Source organism: Thermobia domestica, chromosome 5 (assembly GCF_964235325.1).
Source record: "Thermobia domestica chromosome 5, izTheDome1.hap1.1, whole genome shotgun sequence".
NCBI lineage: Eukaryota > Metazoa > Arthropoda > Insecta > Zygentoma > Lepismatidae > Thermobia > Thermobia domestica.
Window position 1 is genome coordinate 236,676,759 of NC_137458.1, and position 21,112 is coordinate 236,697,870.

Here is a 21,112-nt window from a genome sequence, read left to right on the forward strand (position 1 = left end):
TTCAAACTTATGCAGGTGTCCAAGGACTTTTGACTCACCCTGTATATAAACTGCTAGTTAAAAATGTATTTTGATACAAACCGCCCAACCGATCTCGATCAAATTTGTAACATGGATGCGGTTCGATGGTGGGCTGGTTTTAGGCTATTCACTTTGATAGTACAACTGAGGGACGGAGGTATAAAAAATAAATAAAACTTAATAACTCCTGAACCACTCGACCGATCTTGATCAAATTTTCAACATAGATGAGGTTCAGACCTAGGATCGTTTTTATGATTTAAATTTGACAGAGCAACATAGGGGTGGAGAAGGAGGGGAGATATATAAAAATCAATTTATATAAGACCATGGGCGGAGTTATGGGGGGCATGGGGACATTGCCTTCCCCCCAACTTTTTGATAAAAAATAAAAATGCCACCTATAACATGGTCACCTACCAAGACCTCCGAGACCGAGCGAAAGGTCGGCCCCCAGCAGACAATTCCTAACTCCGTCTATGTAGAAGACTGAAAGTGACTTTTTTATTTAACTTAATAACTCTTCAATCAAATTTTCAAGATACATGAGGTTCGGATCTGCAAACATTTTTGTAATTAACGGTAGATCCTAGGAGATGGGGAAGGGAGAAGAACGTATAAGTAAAAACTAATAAAACCTAATAACTTTTGAACCACCCAACCAATCTCTATCAAATTTTCAACATATATGAGTTTAGGGGCAGGGATTACTTTAGTCTATTCACTTTGACGATGCAACGTAGGGGAAGGGGAGAGAAATTTAAAAATTATCAAAAATGCCCGATATTAGTGTTGAATCAATAGTCTTCGGAGTCGATGAGAAAACAGTGACACTTCTGATGTTGTTTCAATCCAAGTTCATCCCTCATAGTTGGGGAAGGGGAGGGTACAACGTAGGGAAGTGAGATAAATATATAAAAATGATCGAAAATGACTAATACTAGTTTCGAATCTATATTTTTAGGAGTAGCTTAGATTAACAGTGACAAGTCTGATGCCGTGTGCCGCAGCTCGGAGGAGGGGAAGGGGAGCTATATATAATAATGATAGAAAATGACTAATATTAGTGTCTAATCCATAGGTTTCGGGAAAATTCAGATGAACAGTGATATTTCCGATCCGGTTTAAATCCAAAATCAGTCCCACCACTTGGGGGAGGGGCAGAAAGAGATATATATATATAAATGATCGAAAATGGCCACTATCAGTGTCGAATTTATAGTTTTCTGGATATCTTAGATGAACAGTGATACTTTCGATCCCTTTTAAATCCAAATTCAAACCCGCAACTTGGGGAGGGGAGGAAGAAATATTTAAAAATCATCGAAAATGATCGATATTAGTGCTGAATCCACATTTTTTGGGGTCGCTGAGATGAGCGGTGACACTTCCGATGCCATGGCTCGCAACATGGGGGAGGGTTAAATATCGCAATGATTTTATAGATAGAGACTAAATTACGGTTGGGCGAGTCTTTTTCCCTTCACCAATTTTATTACAAAATCGCTAATTACAAATGTCTCCGATTGCAAAGAGTAAATTGTATCTTTCCTTAATGACCAGATAAAGGAATATCGATGTTTTGCCGGGTACCCCTTCCGCTCATGGCAGCATCCAGAACACTGGCAAGGTTTATAGGTGAGATTGTGGATAACCCCCTCAGCTCACGGCAGCCTCGCAAGGTTTCAGTTGAAGATGGGATCCCTCACCTAGTGCGACATAGGGTATAGGAAAGGTGTACTCCTAGTCCAATGTGACCTCAGAGCAGGTGATGGTTAGTTGATCAGTTGGTGGACTGATAACCAGGTCCTTCTGTGGTCCCTCTTTTATTTGTCCTCTTCGGGTCCTTTCGTGAGGTCCGTCTCCTTTTGACTTCCCTCGGTGTCTTCCGTGTTGACTTCTCGTCTGCTTCATTCTTTGTAATCAATAACACGTGTTGTATTAACATGTGCGTCCGTCGTAATGTGGGGATCCTTACACCCCCACACTTGAAAAAAATAATCTGCAAGATTATTTTTGAGAAAAATGCACATTTGCGATGTATTAAAGTTAGTTGCACTGTAACACTCTTATTTGGAGACACTACACTATAGACACTATAATACACTGTAAAATCACTATGATACTTTGTTGTGATATTTATATATATGTAATGGTAATAACACTATGTTTCTGTCCCATCTAAGCAGGATCAAAGTAGTCATTATCATTTCCTTCAGAGTGGGTAGAAGTGTCATCACTGTGATTAATAAATATGTACCAGTTAATTAATGGTTAAAATTGATATCTATGTTTATGTCACATCCGGTATTTGTAGTCTGTATTGTTTGAGTATAAAGATTATTAGTATTCGCTGTTGAGTTGTCTTTCTAATGGTAAAGATATGTTTAGCCTATTAGTTGAGTTTTTGTTTTCTAACGTTGCTTATAAAAGATGAGGCACAAATAAATTATTATTATAATTAAGAAAAAGATAATTGTTGGTTTAGAATTTGGAAAATTTTCGTTAAAAAAGAAAATAGAGATCGTAAACTTTTGGTCACTCTGTATAATGTTTGTCAGGAACCTGATTTTATGAACCTCCTGTATAGGAAAGAAAAGTGACGTAATAAGCAATCACGTACTTCGTATTGAAGAAACGATGTTAAAAACAGGAGAGTATTTATTTCGACCTTGCATGGATTAATGACTTTTGGAACTAAAAAAGAAAGAGAAAAACATTTTGATCTTGCATTTTGCTAGAAGAACAGAAATACTGAGGTAGTGAAGTTAAATAACAGAATGAGATACAATTTATAATTGAAATAAAGTGCGATATTATGTTTGTGCATCTTCTTTTTTTTTTTTCGTTTCTTCTGTTGTTACTCCATCTTCTGTTCCCAGTAAGTACTTGGATGTTTGTTATATTCTTCTTCTTGTATTTGTGCCTCTATTTTCTTAATTTTGTATTACCTCAGTTTGCTTCTCGTAAAATGGTTTCAAACAGTCCACCTCAATTTCTTGAGTTCTATTCTTGAATTTAGAAGGTAATTCCACGCGATATAAATTTGGATTAAGCTTCTCTAAAATTCTTGCTGGCCCTTCGTAATGAATGGTAAAGTGCTCAGGTAAACCGATCTTTCTTGTAGGGTAATATACTAAAACAGGTCCCTTGGATTATAAGATGTCTGTTTATGGCGTTTGTCATAAAACTTCTTTTGTTTGTTATATGCCTGTTCCAGGTTATTTTGCAGGTTCCAGGTTTTCTTCCTGATGACTGCTAATTTATCTCTGTTAACTTGTATATGTTGTTTAGATTCTAGTGTGCATTCTGTCGGGATCCTGCTTTCGTATCGAAATAATAATAAACTTGCTGAATATTTGGTCCCACCTTGTATGTAAGTATTAATGCCAAAAATAACGTGTGGTAGCCATTTGTCCCAATCCGTATGGTGTTCCTGTACAAAAAATTTGAGACAATTTTGTATACTTTTGTTAGTTTGCTCTACTAATCCTATCGAAGCATGATTGTATGCTGGCGAATGTTTATAGATGAAATCGTATTTCTGCGCTAAATGTTGCAAACGTGCCGCTCCATGTACCGGATGTTGATTCCTATACAGTATCGTAAATACTCCGAATTTGAGAATTATGTCACATTCTAAAAAAATTCTCTACATTTTCTGCATTTATTGCGTCCACTGTCTTTGCAATAACATAACGGGTAGCTAATTCTGTGGCTACTAATATGTATTTATTTCTTCCCTCTTTGCTTGGGAACGACCCCAGTTCATCATATACCCATGTTGTCACTATCTCTCCCACAGGGTGATGGACTAGTTCGGCTTCTTTCTTTTCTGGTAGTTTTTTTAGTTTTTGACAGTCTTGACACGTGCGTATTTTGTGAGCGACGTAATTCTTAAGGTGCGGCATATAAAATTTCTTTATGGCGGTTTTATAGGATTTTGTGAAACCAAAATGTGGATTGGTTGCTTGGCGGTGGAAGATTGTGAACCACAAGTTGGCTAACGATTTGGGTATGCATAAAAGTATAATAAACCATAATCAGGATAATTTTGTTTCCTGTATAATATGCCGTCTTTGAGACAAAAAAATCTTTCTGATCTAACTGTGGAGATTTTGTCAGGTTCCTTGCCCTCTAAGATAGAAATGATGTCCTTGAAGTTTTCGTCCTTACGTTGTTCTCTTGCTATGTTTGGTAGAAGGTTGTTATTTTCTACTTGTAAAGTATTAACTTGAAGACTGTTTGATCTAAATGCATGATAGTCTTCGCCTTTTTCTTCGCTATTTTCTTCTTTTTCTTCTTCTTTCTTCATATCTTGTGTTTGTTCAAGCCTACTAATTATATCTGCTGGATGTTGGGATCCTGGTAAATACTGTATATTGAAATCATAATCGGCTAAGAATAATTTGCATCTGGTATATTTTCAAACTTTATCAGGTTGTGTGTCCATCGTGGCTATGCATTTTGCGTCTACGTAAAGATTGAATTTTCTATTTAGTAGAAAGTAGCGAAATTTACTCAAACTATATATGAGCGCGTATAATTCTTTTTTGTCAAATAGTAGCTTTCAGTTCGGTTTTCTTCAACCTCCTAGAACAATAGGCAACTACCTCCTCTGTGTCAGTTTTTGGGTAATAACAAGCAAGTATTCCTGCTATTTGCATCTGGCTGCTGTCGCTATATACGCGAATTTCTAGAGAATCATCGAAATGAGTGAGTGAAGGAGCTTTTAGTATGTCTTCTTTCAATTGCTCGAAGAGAACATCATGCTCCTTTGTCCATTTAAATTTAGATTTAGAGGTCCTTGAAACTGTAACAAAAAAACGTATAGTTATTAAATAATTCATTTTGTTCTGGTCAGAACTGTGTTTTAAATGTTATTGTGACTATCCAGAACCATGGAGTTTGTTTATTTAAATTTTGATTCTATTTATTGTTATTAGTCATTAACTTTTATTGCAAAATGCATTAAAAATAGAAACGTTTAACTAAAATTAGTTCATATTCTTAATAATTCATTAAAATCATAGTGAGGAGTGAGAAAATGTAAGGAACTATCTGGGTTTGACAAAAAATTCAACTAATCTTTACAAATAGAAAACTAAATACTTCCAAAATGTCACCTTTTTTAAAAAAAATCATATTACAGAGAATGAATCAGCAGTTCTCCCCATTAAAAAAGAAAATTTAAATTGAGACTGAAACTTCAGATATAAATTAAAACTGAAATCGAGAGTATAAGACAGCCAGAACAACAGGAAAGCAACACTAGTATCTCTATACTTTTACGTATTACTACCACTTAACTATGTCAGTGATAATACTAACTCTAAACCATAAGTATGGACTACAGCAGTTAGCATCGCTTTGTATTTTAAGTAACACTCTTTCTTTTTTTTTAATCATATTGGTGGTAGATATATAATTTTGTGAAGTAAATTATTTAATACATTTTTTAAGTTTTAATGTAAATTGAAATAATTATAAATATAGTGTGTACAATTATCGTACAAGTTCGGCTATAACTTAAAATAGTGATACTAACTTGCCAAGGCAATCCACCAAAGAGTGGCACAGCTACCGCATCTAAGTAAGAAATTATTTGGTCGTTCCGTACTTGACCCAACCAGTCACCTCGAGGGTCTCCATCAGGTACTGTTTGGACTGCTTTGTGCGTCAAAATGAAGGGTAAGCTGATGAACTGAAACAGAACTATGCGAGTATCACTGAAAGAATATATAACTATCTAATAATATCATATTAATACAATAAATCAAAGATTTTTTAAAAGAAAACAATAGCATAATATATTTCATATAAATTGAAACTAAAGTACATTTATGTTTGTTTCAAACGAGCACATTCCCCAACTTGTTATCACGTACAATATTGTTAATCTTCTATGGATTTGCTCATATCTGTCTATCTATCTATATCTATATTTATTTATTTATCTATCTATCTATCTATCTATCTATCTATCTATCTATCTATCTATCTATCTATCTATCTATCTATATCTATCTATCTATCTATCTATCTATATATATATATATATATATATATATATATATATATATATATATATATATATATATATATATATATATATATATATATATATATATATATATATATATCCTTCGATTTCGGGTATTTTTATGTCACCACTCAACTTTTCACACAATTTTTTACCCTTCCCTCCTTCTTTAAGACGGTAATTTTTCAAAAGCACTGGGGCACGGCTCAATTTATTTTTAATGAAGAGTCTATATACCAAGTTTCACCTTCCTCAATTGACGGGCTTGTGATATCCTTAATTTTTGCATAAATTATAACCTCTGCTTCCCCGTTAGGATTGTATTTTCATCAATTTAATGTGATATGATCCTTGGGAGGCCTAAGGTTAATAATTCTGTCAAGTATTATTTTATTTGGTTTAATGGCTATTTGGCTTGAACAAGCTGGTCGCCCGTTATGAAAAGTGTTTGAACATTGGTGGAAACTATGTCTAAAGTAGTTTAAGATGTATTCTTTCATATAAAAATAAATTTGGTTTGAACAAACATGTTTTAGTATTTTTTTAAAATAGTACTTACTTTTCGGACGCGCCTAGCATATGTTGTAATTCGTTGTTATTTACAAGATTATCTTTTTATTATAACAAAGCTAAAATTAGTTTCTATAGAAATAAACTACACAATGATTTCTCTATTTTAAAATCTTGATTATCAACAACACTTAATAGGAAATATAATAATAATTGTCATAAATTATTGAGTGAGTTTTTTGAGAAAGCAGATGTACTAAACTTCACCAAAGTAATACAAAAAATATCGCTATATAAGTCAGTAATACATATCGAACGAGTGTTAAATGTAATGCAAATCTTATGACCAGATAATAGAATTTCCACAGAACGCTTGATGGCTGATGTTTGTGTTCAGGCGAACATGTAAATGAACTATCAATATTTCCTCAAAATGGTTTTGGAAAATTGAACCCTTCTTCAGCTGCGAGGAGCTCCAAAGAATAGGCTATGAATAACAAGGTAGGCGTCGTTAATCACTAATGCATTTTGTTATTTTTATTTAGTTTGGTACAGCATACGTTTGGATAGTGGTAATGATAATGTTAGTAGTTAATAATAGTATTTATAAGGGATAGAATTAACGGTGGCAATAACATGAAATAACAATCAGTTTCAAACGTGTCCTCAGTCATACAAATGTCACTGTCTCCCAATTTTCTATCCATTCAATCTCACAACTCTAGTCGGAGAATTCTTCCATTTTACACCACAAACGTTCGGTCTATTCTATACACAAGTCCAAACTATGGTTTCGCTTACTGTTCAATATCGTCCTTCACAGTAGTGATGTTAGACAGATTACGTGTTGTAGCACATGCATGATTCAATTATTTTGATAATTTGTATAATGATGATGATAATAATTTACAAAATTCATTGAAAAAATACAGGTAGGAAGAATAAAAATTAATGGTTGAAAATATTATGATAGGATTATTAGGGACTCTTGAAATATGATGGATAATTGTCATATATGATTAAGTTTAAGATCCAAGAACTTGTAAACTTATTGAAGGCGAGTTTTGCTTCATTTTACTTTTTTTGTCACTGTGTATGTAGATTTATGTTCGCTTGCGATTCTAACTTTAATTATGGGAACCTAATGCTGTATTTATATTTTTCTTTTTAATCCCTTTAAATCTTTAGTACGCCTTTTAAAATCATATGCTTTTACCTAAATGTTAGGATAAAAAGGAATATAAGATAGATGAGGATTACATTATTTTTTCAACATATAACTAATAAGATTTTTGTTACATTATGTACATAAAATTAAATTCCATTTAATAGTACATATTCAACATATTAATTATGTTCAATAAACTGATAATATTTACTCATATATTACAGTGTAAATACTTTAGGTAAACTTATGAAAAAATATTTGTTGAAAATTTGTATAAATTAAGAATTGCAATCTGAAACACAATGATTAAATGCAATGAATTGCAATGATTATACATTTTATATATAATTTTACATCGATAACATGCCAAAATTACTTCCATATACAATCTATCGTGTAGTGCTTTAAATTGTTTTCCAACGACGAGAATTAGTCGTATAATTAAAGTGGAAACCGACTTATTATTCGAGTTTGTATTGGAAGTGGTGGTGTATCGCAATAGAAGTTGAATCTACGAACATAAACACCAAAACCAAATTCTAGCTACGGACGCAGCGCCAAGGCGTGTGTGTAGAGCAATTATATTTTTGGACTAATTGTCCGAGAGAAGGGAAAAGGAATGACAGCTTCCCCTTGAAATTAGTACTGGTCGAAAACTTTGATACACACACAAAGAAAAATATTAGTACGCCTTAAAGTTTGCGTGAAAGGGTAGAGCTCTCACTTATGGTCCAAAAGACCTCTGGTTCAATCATAATGTAATATGCCATTACAGTCTAATGTGATTATGTTTTTAATAGGAGGGTGCCCGAAATTTTTTGCACCGACTGTACTTGACGTTTAACAAAAAATTTCTGGCTGTTCATATAATTCGTAATATTGTTTGTTATTCTATTTCAAATTAACATGGAAAACTGTAAAAATTTATTAGGAATTATAGTCGTGGGAATCAATACCTTTATTTATATTTTAAATTAGTTATAAGTCTTGTATATGGATGTGTAAATGGATTATTACAATTCTTACGGTGTCAGTGCTATCTGAAAACATAGGTTCACTATTGGACGGAATTTTTCAGATCAAATAACCAATCTAAAATTCGACAGAATTTTCAGGACCACCCTTCACCTCTCTTTTAGATACCTAGGTCCTTCTAAAATCTAGTTTAATCCAGATTTTACCAAATTTTATTCGTTTCAAAGCCCCACCGCCAAAATGCTTTGTTTTGATTGGAGGATAAACCCACGCTATGATATTAGGGCGCGATTATTCCCATTCCATGCCGGGAAGTTTCACTGAAGACGCCAGATTCGGATCTCCTAGCTCAGAAAGTCAAAAGGGAGCTAGAAAAGCTGCAAATAAAGGTAACATTTGGATTTTATTAACGTGTAAAATCGCTGGAGGTCTCAAGGAGCCATAGAACTATTAAATTTTCAGAACAAAACTGGACTAAAAAGCTGAAATAGTAAGTGCAATATAGTGACGCCATGATTTCATCTACCGATCGCTATGGACAGGATTCAGAAGTAGTGTGATTTCCGTTTTTTTCTTTTCCTAAAACCGGTTCTGAAGATCAGTGTTTCCCCTGATATTTTCACCTTCCAATTTTCCTGCTAATTGAGGGTTATAAGACCTGTCCATATATAGATTTGTTTATGTAGGTAGCGAGTGATTCTTTTTTTTTAACATATATGGCGGTATTTAATTCCGTTGTAGTTAAGATAGGTAGAATAATGCACGTGTAAATTTACAGTAAGGGCTCCTATCTGACTCCCAAATTGGGAGTACGGCTTCGAGCGGAATGAGTTGAACATGTAGTTTGTTCCGGGTTCCTGTCCCTTCAGGGCAGGGGTCCTATTGTTAGTCAACACTTCGATATGTCCCCTCGGGGCATTGATTAAACAGGTTGAGTTAAGAATGTGATTTAGTAAATACAAGGGCTAGTTGGCCCTGTTCCTTTCTGTCCCTTTTCCTTTCGTAAACTGATAGAGCCGATTTAAAATGGTAAAATCTGAATGTTTTCTGTGTATATTTATTAGTATAACATGTATTAATGTAGTATGTAGTATGGATGTGGCATGTATGTGTATATTTGTAATGTAGTAAACATTTTCTAGTAGTAGTAATTGTGGTAGTTAAGTGATGAAAGAGTGTGTGAGATAATTAAATATGGACAGTGTAGTATTTACTATGCGATAAAATTTTTATTATTCCGTCATTAAATGAACTCATACACAATATTTAAAAGTGAACGTAATATAGTACAATAATTCCGTGTACAAGGTCACATTCAGTGGTTCAAGGGTTGATCATATCGTCGCTAGCCTCTAGTGTCGAAAGTCAGTACTAACCGTCATTCTCATGTCGATGTTCTTAGTGATTTAGTTTTCATGGAATTGACCTTTCTTTTCGAAATAAAATCTAGAAGGTATAATTCACAGCCCATATGGATGTACAGTTAGGTTAAGTGACCCAAAATTAATATATTCTGAAAATTACAACATTCTGCTTAGTCTAGAAGTCGAAATATTTAAGTAAATAAACAATATGTAATTTCTTAACAGAAGTCGGGCGATATGATGCTAGTTCTTCGCTTTGAAATTATATTAAATGTTCATTTCTTTCTTTGTGGCTGCAGAATAATTTCATTGTTGTCAGAATTTCATAAACATTAAATATTATCGCAGATAATTCTATTTTCAGTGAACATACGTAGGATTTTTTTTCGTTCTTAATAAAGCTACCAGGTGTTACATAGTATTGTGTGTGTGGTGAAAGAGTCTTGAGTTCGAGTGAGGTTGTCGTGCGGTGATCGGAATGGGAAATGTTTGTAGTGACTATAGATTTTAAAGTGTTATGATGAAATGTGTATATAGGCTGGGCATAGATAGAGGAAACAGGGTGTTTGTAGAATATAGCGTCGTAGTAAATGAAAAGATGATGATATGAATATTATATGAATATTAATACGAATATGAATATGAAGTATATGAATATTGTAGTATATAAATATATAAGATAGGACACCCATATAGTTAAATGTATAGTAGCCCAGTGAATACTTCGCCGCGTGTTGATATATAGATATTGAATAGATACGTGTAGCTACAAACATCTCAGGTTCTGACCCCTGCACCATAATATCACGCGGACCGGAGGGCAATATATAGTCGGACTATGGTAATACTTTGTAGTTTAATGTGTTATAGTAATGATCAACCATAGTAATACCATCTGATAGCATGGGTAGCATCATATAATCGCTGACTAGACATATTGAATAATAAATTACGGAAAGACAATAGTTATACAACAGGGCTGTAGTGAATTATATTTTCTGGTCGGTTTTAAAATAGAATATCCTGCTCCGTGAGATTTTTTTTCTTCACGTTACCTACTCGGGCTAGCTTACAATGTTCATGGAGGCGACAGCTCTGACAGGGTTACAGAATCAAAACAATTAATTATTGAAATTTATTATCGCGTACCCGGATGTCGACCCCTAGTCCCTTTAAGTATTTTCATTTCTTTTCTTAGTTTAATTAGACGAGGGAAATTAACGACATCCCAGACTGTTGCGTGTCTGCGCAGGGTAGCTATCGGTGATGTTTTGGTAATTGAAATCACCGATCCAAAATTCAGTTTATTTAATTTTTTTTATTTTCGGCAAATCATTAGTTAGGGATATCTTAGCTAATACTTTTACTCTAGTTTCATTACTGTCCTTGAACCTTCTTAGTTCTTCTGAGGGGTCGAATATTTTTTTTCTTACTTAGAGATTTCAAAATTGGGGACGCAGTTACCTGGTCCCTTCCCCCTCTCCTTTTATCCTGCTGGTCTGGGCCGGATACGGGGATCGGATTTCAATCTTACAAGCAAATTCTTGTGGGATTGGGATCTGATGGACACAGAACTTGCATCCTTGGCAGCAGGGACTCTCTCTTAGTTTACGTATTTAAGTAAACCACCCTCTTTCGGCATATGTGAATATTTTTGGCTATGAGTTGTTATATATTTAAATTCGATCACTCTTCTGTGTAGTGAGTAGTACTTTAATCTTTCTCCTTTCGTTGGCGCCGCTTTCTCTCTCTTGTCTCTTTCTTCCTTCTTACTTCGAGATTTTTTTTTAATTTTTCAACCTCCCCCCCGCCCCCCGATTTTGAACTTGTTGCTTACGATTTATTTAACGTACAACTCTGATCTGAAATTACCAGCTGAGATGTTGCAATACACAATTCATGGATAGAGTAGATAATGATTGGGTCCTCCATCACATTTTGACCTATCGCCGAAATGAACAAAGACTCGTAGTTGACGCCACTTCGATTACGTTCTTTCACCGTCGTCCCTCTTAAGTTTTTTTTTTAAATCCATTGGTCACTTTCCTTTCTGTTTTGGTTTTCGTTTACCTTGTAGTTGACCTGGGCCCAGAAATTGTATTTTAGGTTATCTAGTTATATCTTTAGGAATGCTCTGTGTTACGTGCCTGCCTCACAAAGTTTTCTTTTTTTTATTATTTAAGCACGAATTGATTATATAAAAGTTGAAATTTATAGACGCGCGGTATCAGGTAAAAAATCAATTTTCTTTTTCATATGTAATGTCGGAAGTCATTTGTTTTCTTGTACTTGCAACCTTTTCAAAAATTATTGTTGGGGTGATTAATTTAAATGTGTGCGCATTTATTATAAATATATATATAGAGAGAGAGAGAGAGAAATGAATACGTCGAAATGTATATGTACTTAGTATGTGAATATGATTTTAAAGTAAAAGTATGATATTAAATGTATTATATGAATATATGTAAGAGCGCTCGTGTCTGTCCCCCCAAACGTGTATTGGTTGCTATAGTTTACCAGTAAGTTTTCCGACGAGTATAAGAATATAGATTTTGTCAAGAATACCGCCGTGCACTCACGTAATTTTCCTTTTCTTCTGAATAGATGTAAATGATAACCTATGTAATCATTTGATGGCATGTATTAAAAAGTAACGGCAGGTCTAAACGTAATCCACATAATAATGAATATTATCCCTGAACTACTAACCTAAAACCATTGTGGAAAGTGTACCTTGAATCCTTCTCACCTGCATATGTATCCTGTGACTTGACCAGTGTTTCTTTTTTTTTTATCCTCAATTTAAACCATCATACTCCGTACACCTGTGGAAGATCGTTTCAAATCCGAAACATGTATACATATATACAAAAGTGATCCTAAGGAAAGGTTTCATGACGTGTCCCAGTGTTGAACAAATAACTTGAAATTATTCGATTAATAAATTTGTGAATGGACTATCTGAGAGGAGAAACATCCTCTGGCGAAAGTGATTTTTTTCAAAATCCCGAGATGGGTATAAACGTCGCAGTGTGCGAGTGCAGATATAAACTGCTAAGAGTTACAAACTAAATATAGTCAATGAATGGTTTTTATAAACCAATAGTTATATATATATATATATATATATATATATATATATATATATATATATATGGATATATATATAAACACAAACTAAGTTAAATGGAGCGAAATGTTTTGGACGCTACGAGTAGTGTGTGATTTGTGATTTGAACGCTCAGAATTATTAATATTTTATTTCTCAATGTGAGGTAGAGACTCATATAAGTCCTAATACATCTAAAAGTTTTTTTTTCTTTTCTTTCCTCTTTGTCCATATTTTTTTAAAGTGAAATAAGTGTCTCTTTGCGTATGTCGCAAATCATAATTTTGCTTTAGCATGCCTAAGATATAATACATGTAATAATTTTTTTTCTTTTTCCATTTGTCAAGATGATTGAATATATAAAAATTTACTAAAATATAACTCTATGTATTCTATTAATATATAACCAAGAACTTGTGTTTTTTTTAAAGATTTTCTTTGTAATTATTTTTTTTCTTTTTTCTTTTCACTATGGATGTAATAAACTATTTGTATCTTTGTAGTTAGTTGGTTTCCTTTAAACATATATACACTGTCCTGAGTGAGTGAGCGTGTGAATGCATGATAGATTTAATATAAGTAATTTTAGTGATATCATTTGTCATATTAACATCTGTAATATATGTGTCATGTTTTAATATATGTGTTAAGGTAAATAACCTAGGTCATGAAGGACCGCTACTAATGGTTTAAATCGGCTCTAAGAGTGAAACGGAAATAGCAGGATAAGCCTAAATACGACATCTTTCTTCCAGGAAGTTGAAACATTTATTGATACGATACATAAATTTGTATTGAGTTTATGAGTTTGATTTTTTTTTTCTTTTTCTTTCTTGGCTAATTCATATGCGTGGTCGATCCTAGAGAACAAAGTTCAGATGCTGGATGGTTATCAATCACCGGTTGGAATAACAGTACGAAGAATGATTTCACTTTTCTCGTTTCCAGGTCTAGGTCTGGGCAACCCCACGATTGTGGTGCCTGGAGCTAGGTCTGGGTGGTATGAGGGAACATGTGTCTATCCCGAAGCATTCCAAAATTGAGTAATCGTTAATAACATTTAGAATGATTCATCTTTCAAGGACTTTCTCGATTTTTTTACTATATTTCCGGAATTATCCAGTAATCTGTTTCTTATTAAAATACCCTATTTCTTTTCTTTCTTCTTTTTCCTACCTCCTTCTTTTACCCTTCTACTTTCTTCTCTTTCTTTTCTATTTCTGAATGAAAGAAAACGGAGTCATGACTGAGAGTAGTCCCTATTGGCACGGTCAATAAGTTGTTTCGATGAGTTTTCTTCGGGAGTCCGATATGGGATAATCAACAATGAGATGAGTATGCATTGAGGGACGAACAATAACAAGAAAGTTTATTGAAATTTACTTTATTGGAAAATAATCAAGATTTCAATTAGTAGGTGTTGTTTGGTAATCGCCCTCGTTCAAAGAGAATTAATTTTAGCGACTCCTCTACATTAGCTTTTCTTCGTTTACTACTTTTTTTTTTTTTTTACGTTTTCTTTCAATAAGTCATGGAAATTTACGGTGAACAAGTATTCCCATTCCGTCAATTCCATTACCATCAATTTACACTTATCACCCATTGAGCACGGTGGCTTTGTGGTAAAGCGCTTACCTCTGCTGCATGGGGTCCCTGGTTCGATCCCTGGACAAGTAAGTTTGTGGTGGACAACATCGGGTCCGTGGGTTTTCTCGGGGTACGCCCGTTTCTTCCCACTTTCTCATGCCACCAATTTTTCATCATCATTCACTTGCTTTAATCATCGTTTCCCTTAGCCTAAAGGGCATAACTGTGGGACGTTAAACTGAAATATTTCATTTCACTTTTTAATTTGCCGTTTTATCTTATTCCACATTACCTTCGAGTTACAGCAAACTGGCCATATTGATCACGCTTAATCGTTATTTCAAATAAAATTTTCGTCAACTTTCATTTCATTTTTCATAAAAGGAAAGCCAAAATTAAAAATCCGAGAAGCAGCATTGAGCATTTCAAATTGCAATGAGTTATAACAGCTGCGATCGTCTTATCTAGAGATATATCATCTTAGAGATATGTCATCTTCAAGTTGTGATATCCTTTTAAAATCTTATCTTATTTCACAAAATGTTGCAACTGTATATTCAATTATAAGACGTTGTTTCCAAAATTATTTTAAAAGACTTGTTTCATGGATTTTCTCAAGGTGAAAAACGGCTCGGATTTCTCTTGGAATTATTGTTAAGAGAATAACAGCAATTTTAGTAATAAGTTGTTTGGTGTTTATGTGGATATTTATCCTTTCTTTTCAGCACAGATAAATGGGCCTACAGCTTAACGTGCAATTCGAATTACGTATGAACGCTTACAAGAGCTCCCACACAAAACATAGATGCGTTTATAGTTTGGTTTTATAATCCACCGAAACAGACAAATAAGATAAAGAAGAGTTATTCCGTCTAGCACTTTTTTATCTACGGAATATATCAAAATCCGTTACTGCTATGCTCAAAATTATTATAATGCTCTCAGTTTTGTAGTGTTTTCATACCCTAACTGATAGGTAAAATAATTACCTATCAGTTACCTAACGTACTGGTTCCCTATCACTTTACCTAATTGATAGTAAAAATAGGTAAAATAAAATGATTTAAACTAGTAAATTCCTCTTGAATACAAAAGTCGTCCTTTATTCGTTTAAGTAATCTTTGTTGGAAGTATGCACTGTATTTACAACATATGTAGTTAACAGGGGAGGATCCAGGGGGGAGGCGATCGCCCCCCCAGAAGAGGAAAATTTCTTATTTTATATATATATATATATATATATATATATATATATATATATATATATATATATATATATATATATATATAACCCATCCCAAAAACCCATGCCCTTAAAAGTAGCAGTATGACATCCCACTGCCCCCCCAGAAGTCGGTCCTGGATCCGCCCCTGGTAGTTAATCAATCCCAATTAGAAATTGCTTCCGTAAAAATTTGACCCGAAATTTGTCCAAATCTCAAATTTAATGGTTCGTAACTCGGGAGCTAAGAAAAAAGTTACAGGAACAGCGGCGTCATTTATGGGGCAGGGGGAGCAATTGTCTCCCTGAGTTTGAGATTTATATAGATTTTATAAATAGAATAGTAGTAAATCAGCGAAAACCGGGAAATTTTACTTATATCAAGGGGTCTTGCCCCACAAGCAAAATCTGAAATGACACTCTTGCATAGGAAAGTATTTTGCTTGCATAATAAATAGACCAATGTCTACCAGTACACTGTGGACATTTGGAGTATTATTATTATTGTTATTTCTGAAGGTTTGATTAAGTCCAAACCCTAACGTTGATGCCCCAAACGGCTGTACAGAAAAGCATTTCACAAACAAATTTAGCAGGTCAAAGTCTACCACTATGTTTGGTAAACGTGAGTGAGTTCACCTGAAGGACAAATCAGCTGAAGAACAAAAAACATAACAAATATTTAAAGAGGGCGAAATAGAGCAATAAAGAACAAGCTTCTCATTAATTTAATTGAGGATCACAACTGAACATGAATCTACATAAACAATGTCTAAAAGGGGAGAATTAGTAAAGTTACATTAACTAAATAGTGTTCAGTACATTTACAAAGACTTGGATTCAGTAAGTGCGGATATCATACAATATACTGTTATTAACGTACTTGAAAATTCAACTTACCATGCCAAAGAAAATGAATCCCAATTGAAGAACATCTGTGTATGCAACAGAGAACATTCCGCCAGTTAAAGTATACAAAACAGCAACTCCTGCACTAACTAGAATGGAAGTTGTTCTATCAAACTGCACTACAGCACTCAATGTTGTACCTGAAAAGCAAAATACAAATACATTGCACAAATTGAAACACTATTATGTTGGTCCATATCCATTATACTTCCCTAACAAATTAGATTTTCATGAAGCTTTAAAGCATTACAATTTATCTTTACATTTCTCAAAACATTAGAACTTTAAATAGAACAAGAATGTTTTACAATATTATATTCTTTAAGAAATTATATGATTTAAAATAATCGGGTGTTTCGAAATGCTGGTTGCTGATAAGCAATGCGTAAATAAAGTGTTATATCACAAAGGACTTGTATTATTCAAATTGAGTAACTAGTCAAAATATGGATTATTTTAATTACCGTATATAATGTTATGCAATATTAAAACATTGTTTTAAGTAAGATTTTTTTACAAACGGTGTAGCAGGCGATAGTTATAGGACATAGAAAATATTGAATGATGCAGATCATCCTACGTAGAAAAGTTTGTTATTCAATACGGTAACAACTATTTTTCGTTACTTGATGGTTAGGCAGTTACAGTTCTTTAGATTATGTTTAAAAATATGAAGTAATATGCGCGTTATTCAGTTTTATATTACATAGTGTGACAAAAAGTAAAAAAAAAAAAAAAAAGGTTGAAGAACGCTGTATTAAATTATTATAATATTTTACGCTACTTTAAAAAAACTATTATATTTTAAAAATATGGTAAATATTCTTACGGTAACGAGATTGCCTGTTATTGAAATTAAAACTATTTTCATGACTAGCGTTTATACATTAATAAATATTTCAATATAATTGTATTATTTAAGCAGAACTTGAGACTATGGTTTATTTTAATTTTTAATGATCTACATTACGCTTTTCTTACTTTTAACCGAGTTAAGAATAGGGATATCTCAGTTTGACCTGTTTATATCAACTTTGGTGATTTTTTTTTTTTTTTTTTTTTTGTTTGTTTGTTCAAAAGAGTATATCTTCCCGATGGTTTCGTTCAAACTTCTTTCGGATTTGATTGCAATCTTTAGAGGTAAACTATGTAACATCTCAATTAATTACGGGGTTGGGTTAATTACGGCAAAATAATATGTTTATAAGCAACCATACATCCTTCAGCGTTATTATAGTTGCATACCAGCACGGGGGTTGTATTGCAAAGTTTCTGAACACTTTCATAATGCATTATATTGTCTCTGTTTTTTTTTAACATTTTAAACAAAGGGGTTACGTGTGTGAAGTCGGTTAAGATTTTATTGAAGAAAAAAGTTTTATGGTTATTTATAAACTCAACAAGAATTTGTAATCAATAACAAGAAAAAATATAACCAATTCGGAAAGTAGACAACTTAATATTTAATGAAATTATTCTCATTAAAATGTTATTATTTGCGGCTTTCAGAACCTTTCACATAATGTTGAAGTTTTGACTGTTCGACAATTATGAGTTATAGACAATCCATTTTAAAATATTGTATCTATTTCTTCGATACTAGATGGCTTACTATATTCTTTATTGTCTTCCAGTTATTCAATGAAATTAGAAAAGTGATGGGAAACGTAGTGAATACCCTGAATGTGATATATTTGACTGAAGCAACTTCAATATTTTTCAGTAACAGAACAAAATACGTATATTAAAAATGCATTATTTGCCTAGGTATACAGCTAAAACACCTGTTTTGCTTAAGTTAGGCCTACATTTCAACGTAAAATAGTTTTGTATCAGTTTAAATAATCTACAGCAACATCCGCTACTCCGGAAAGATACTAGGGCTTTAGGGCACCATATAGAGAATAGCTCAAGAAAAATACATTTACATAAAACATAAATTTTTAGCCCTTCCATTATCATACTAATTTGTTTTAATCGTTCAACTTAAAGGCGGTTGATTAAAAATATGTCCGTTTTTTTATATTTTAAGGGGAAAATTAAGTAATAATTATTTCTTATATATGTAGTAAATATCTATTATTTTACCGCTTCCAAGGTATTACTGACACAGTGATAATCTCCTTTCAAAAATGACTGCGGGTATTAAGACTTCCTAAGTTGTATAATTGGTTAGGAACTATGTTTTTTGTAAAGAAAATAAAAGTTGTTTAAAGTAATTCAAATGCATTTACTGTTATAGTTGAGACTATGAATCCTTTTTACATAATACAAATTTTAATAAGATAAACTTTTTATTGGTACGCATGAGTTTCTCAGATATTTTACTCAGGAATTAGCAAAACCATAAGATTGTCTTATTTAAAAGTTCCGCTATGTTATTTTCGAAGCAATCGATATTTGTTATAAATATCGAGATCCATCAATAGTTTTTGTAAAAGGACCTATCAAATTTTTGAATCCAAGATTATAGGCTCATCCGTCCTCACCGAGGCGACTACATACTTTATTTAACTAATACTAATACTTTAGACCTGGGTATAGTTAATACTAACTTATTATTTAAAAAGGTAACCTAGGTACACCATTTAAAAGTATTTTCCTCCTTTTTTACAAACTGCTTACTAAAACTTGAATACTCTCGAATTAATTGTGCTTTGGATATATATCCTCTTTCTAAACAATGGGCATTTAGTTTAACATATTTGCAAGCTCCATTAAAAACAAAGTGTTATACAATCTTACATGACCAGTATATTATTATTTAAAATTTTTGAGGTATATTGTGGTCGCATCTGGAGACAGAGGTAAATATGGTAAATTAAGCACTGCCAGAACAGTAGTTATATATATATATATATATATATATATATATATATATATATATATATATATATATATATATATATATATATATATAAAATTGTGGGGATTATAAGATAGACTAGTTCCATCAGTGGTTAATTTACTATGTATTAAATCTTCATGGCGTTTAGAATTCGATTCCCAGTATAAGAGTTGAATAGATTATCGTTGTTCGTATTTTATCTTAACCCATTAGTGCCCAGAATTCCCCACTGGTATTTTGAAAAATTTATTTTCGCCTATTTGGTCCTAATAGTACTCTAAAATGTATATTAGAGTATTTTTGAAAAATATTTATTTTTTCTTGTTTTCTTAGCCTTAAAACTTAAGTTGCCAACACGCACATACATATTCAAAAAAGGGGACATTTTGAAAATTTACAGTTTTCTGGGAGAAAATACACTGCATAAACATAACTATTAAAATCAAATGAATCCTTTCTTTACAGACCTTCAATCCTTCCTTATGGAGTCTTTCAAATCAATCCAGTTGAGTTTTTCACTTCAAAACAGCTTTTACCCAAAAAATAGCGCTAACTTCGCGTCAATATGTCATACAAAGAAAACGCAACAATGCTATTACGAAACAGACCCCGAAGTTACTTCGCGGTTAGAACTAGCAATGCCAATCCATAAGTTTCTGCGCTATGGCGAAAAATTGCCGTCGCAACTCAAGTTGTCAAGGGGACGCAATGGGTTAAAACTGTAGGTTCTCGTTCCTTATGACTTTTGTGCTGAAAAGGGGCACTGAATTTCAACAAATAAGTAAAAGCAGACTATGTATTAAATATATTTAGATTAGAAAAATTGCATTTTATCCTTAGAAAAAACAGTAAATTGGGTCTTATATTTCTTGATAATCAATGCATTTGGCGACAGTAGATAAAAGAGGTAATAACGTGATTGCTAATTTAATTCAGCATTCGAATAGACAAATAATAGTGAAAGGAAACTTTAAAAGAATTGGATCAGGAGGGTCATAAGTAGGTTATCTCAAATATATAATGAGAGAATGATGGTATACCAGCAGATCAGATTACCTGCATAAATACAGAAACTGTAATTTTTCTATTTTTTAATGTCTATGGCTGAGGAAAGAAAAACAAATGATGAACTTACTCAATGCGTAAGTCAGTAGTTATAATTACTATTTTCTATCTTCATCAGTCATTCTATTCACAAGTAGTAATTTAAGTTTCTAGTGTATTAAAAGAAAAGTTTTTATTTTTTTGTTAATTTAAATATAGTTTCAAACGTGTTTATTACTATATTCTTTTGTTTTCCTTATAAATTAGTTCCATTAACGGCATTTAATACGTTTGCACCATCTTTGCTTT

General features: G+C 32.8%; 1 protein-coding gene across 1 annotated transcript in view; it reads right to left on the reverse strand.

Annotated features, from left to right (window-relative positions):
* The window catches only part of LOC145686464 (high-affinity choline transporter 1-like), a 192,704-nt gene that overhangs the window by 30,445 nt on the left and 141,147 nt on the right, over positions 1 to 21,112 (reverse strand). The window contains exons 6-7 of the mRNA XM_081759800.1: positions 16,903 to 17,051; positions 5,570 to 5,725 (exon numbers count right to left, since the gene is read on the reverse strand). Coding sequence (XP_081615926.1) covers positions 5,570 to 5,725; positions 16,903 to 17,051 — 305 coding nt within the window. The remainder of the gene's footprint in view (positions 1 to 5,569; positions 5,726 to 16,902; positions 17,052 to 21,112) is intronic.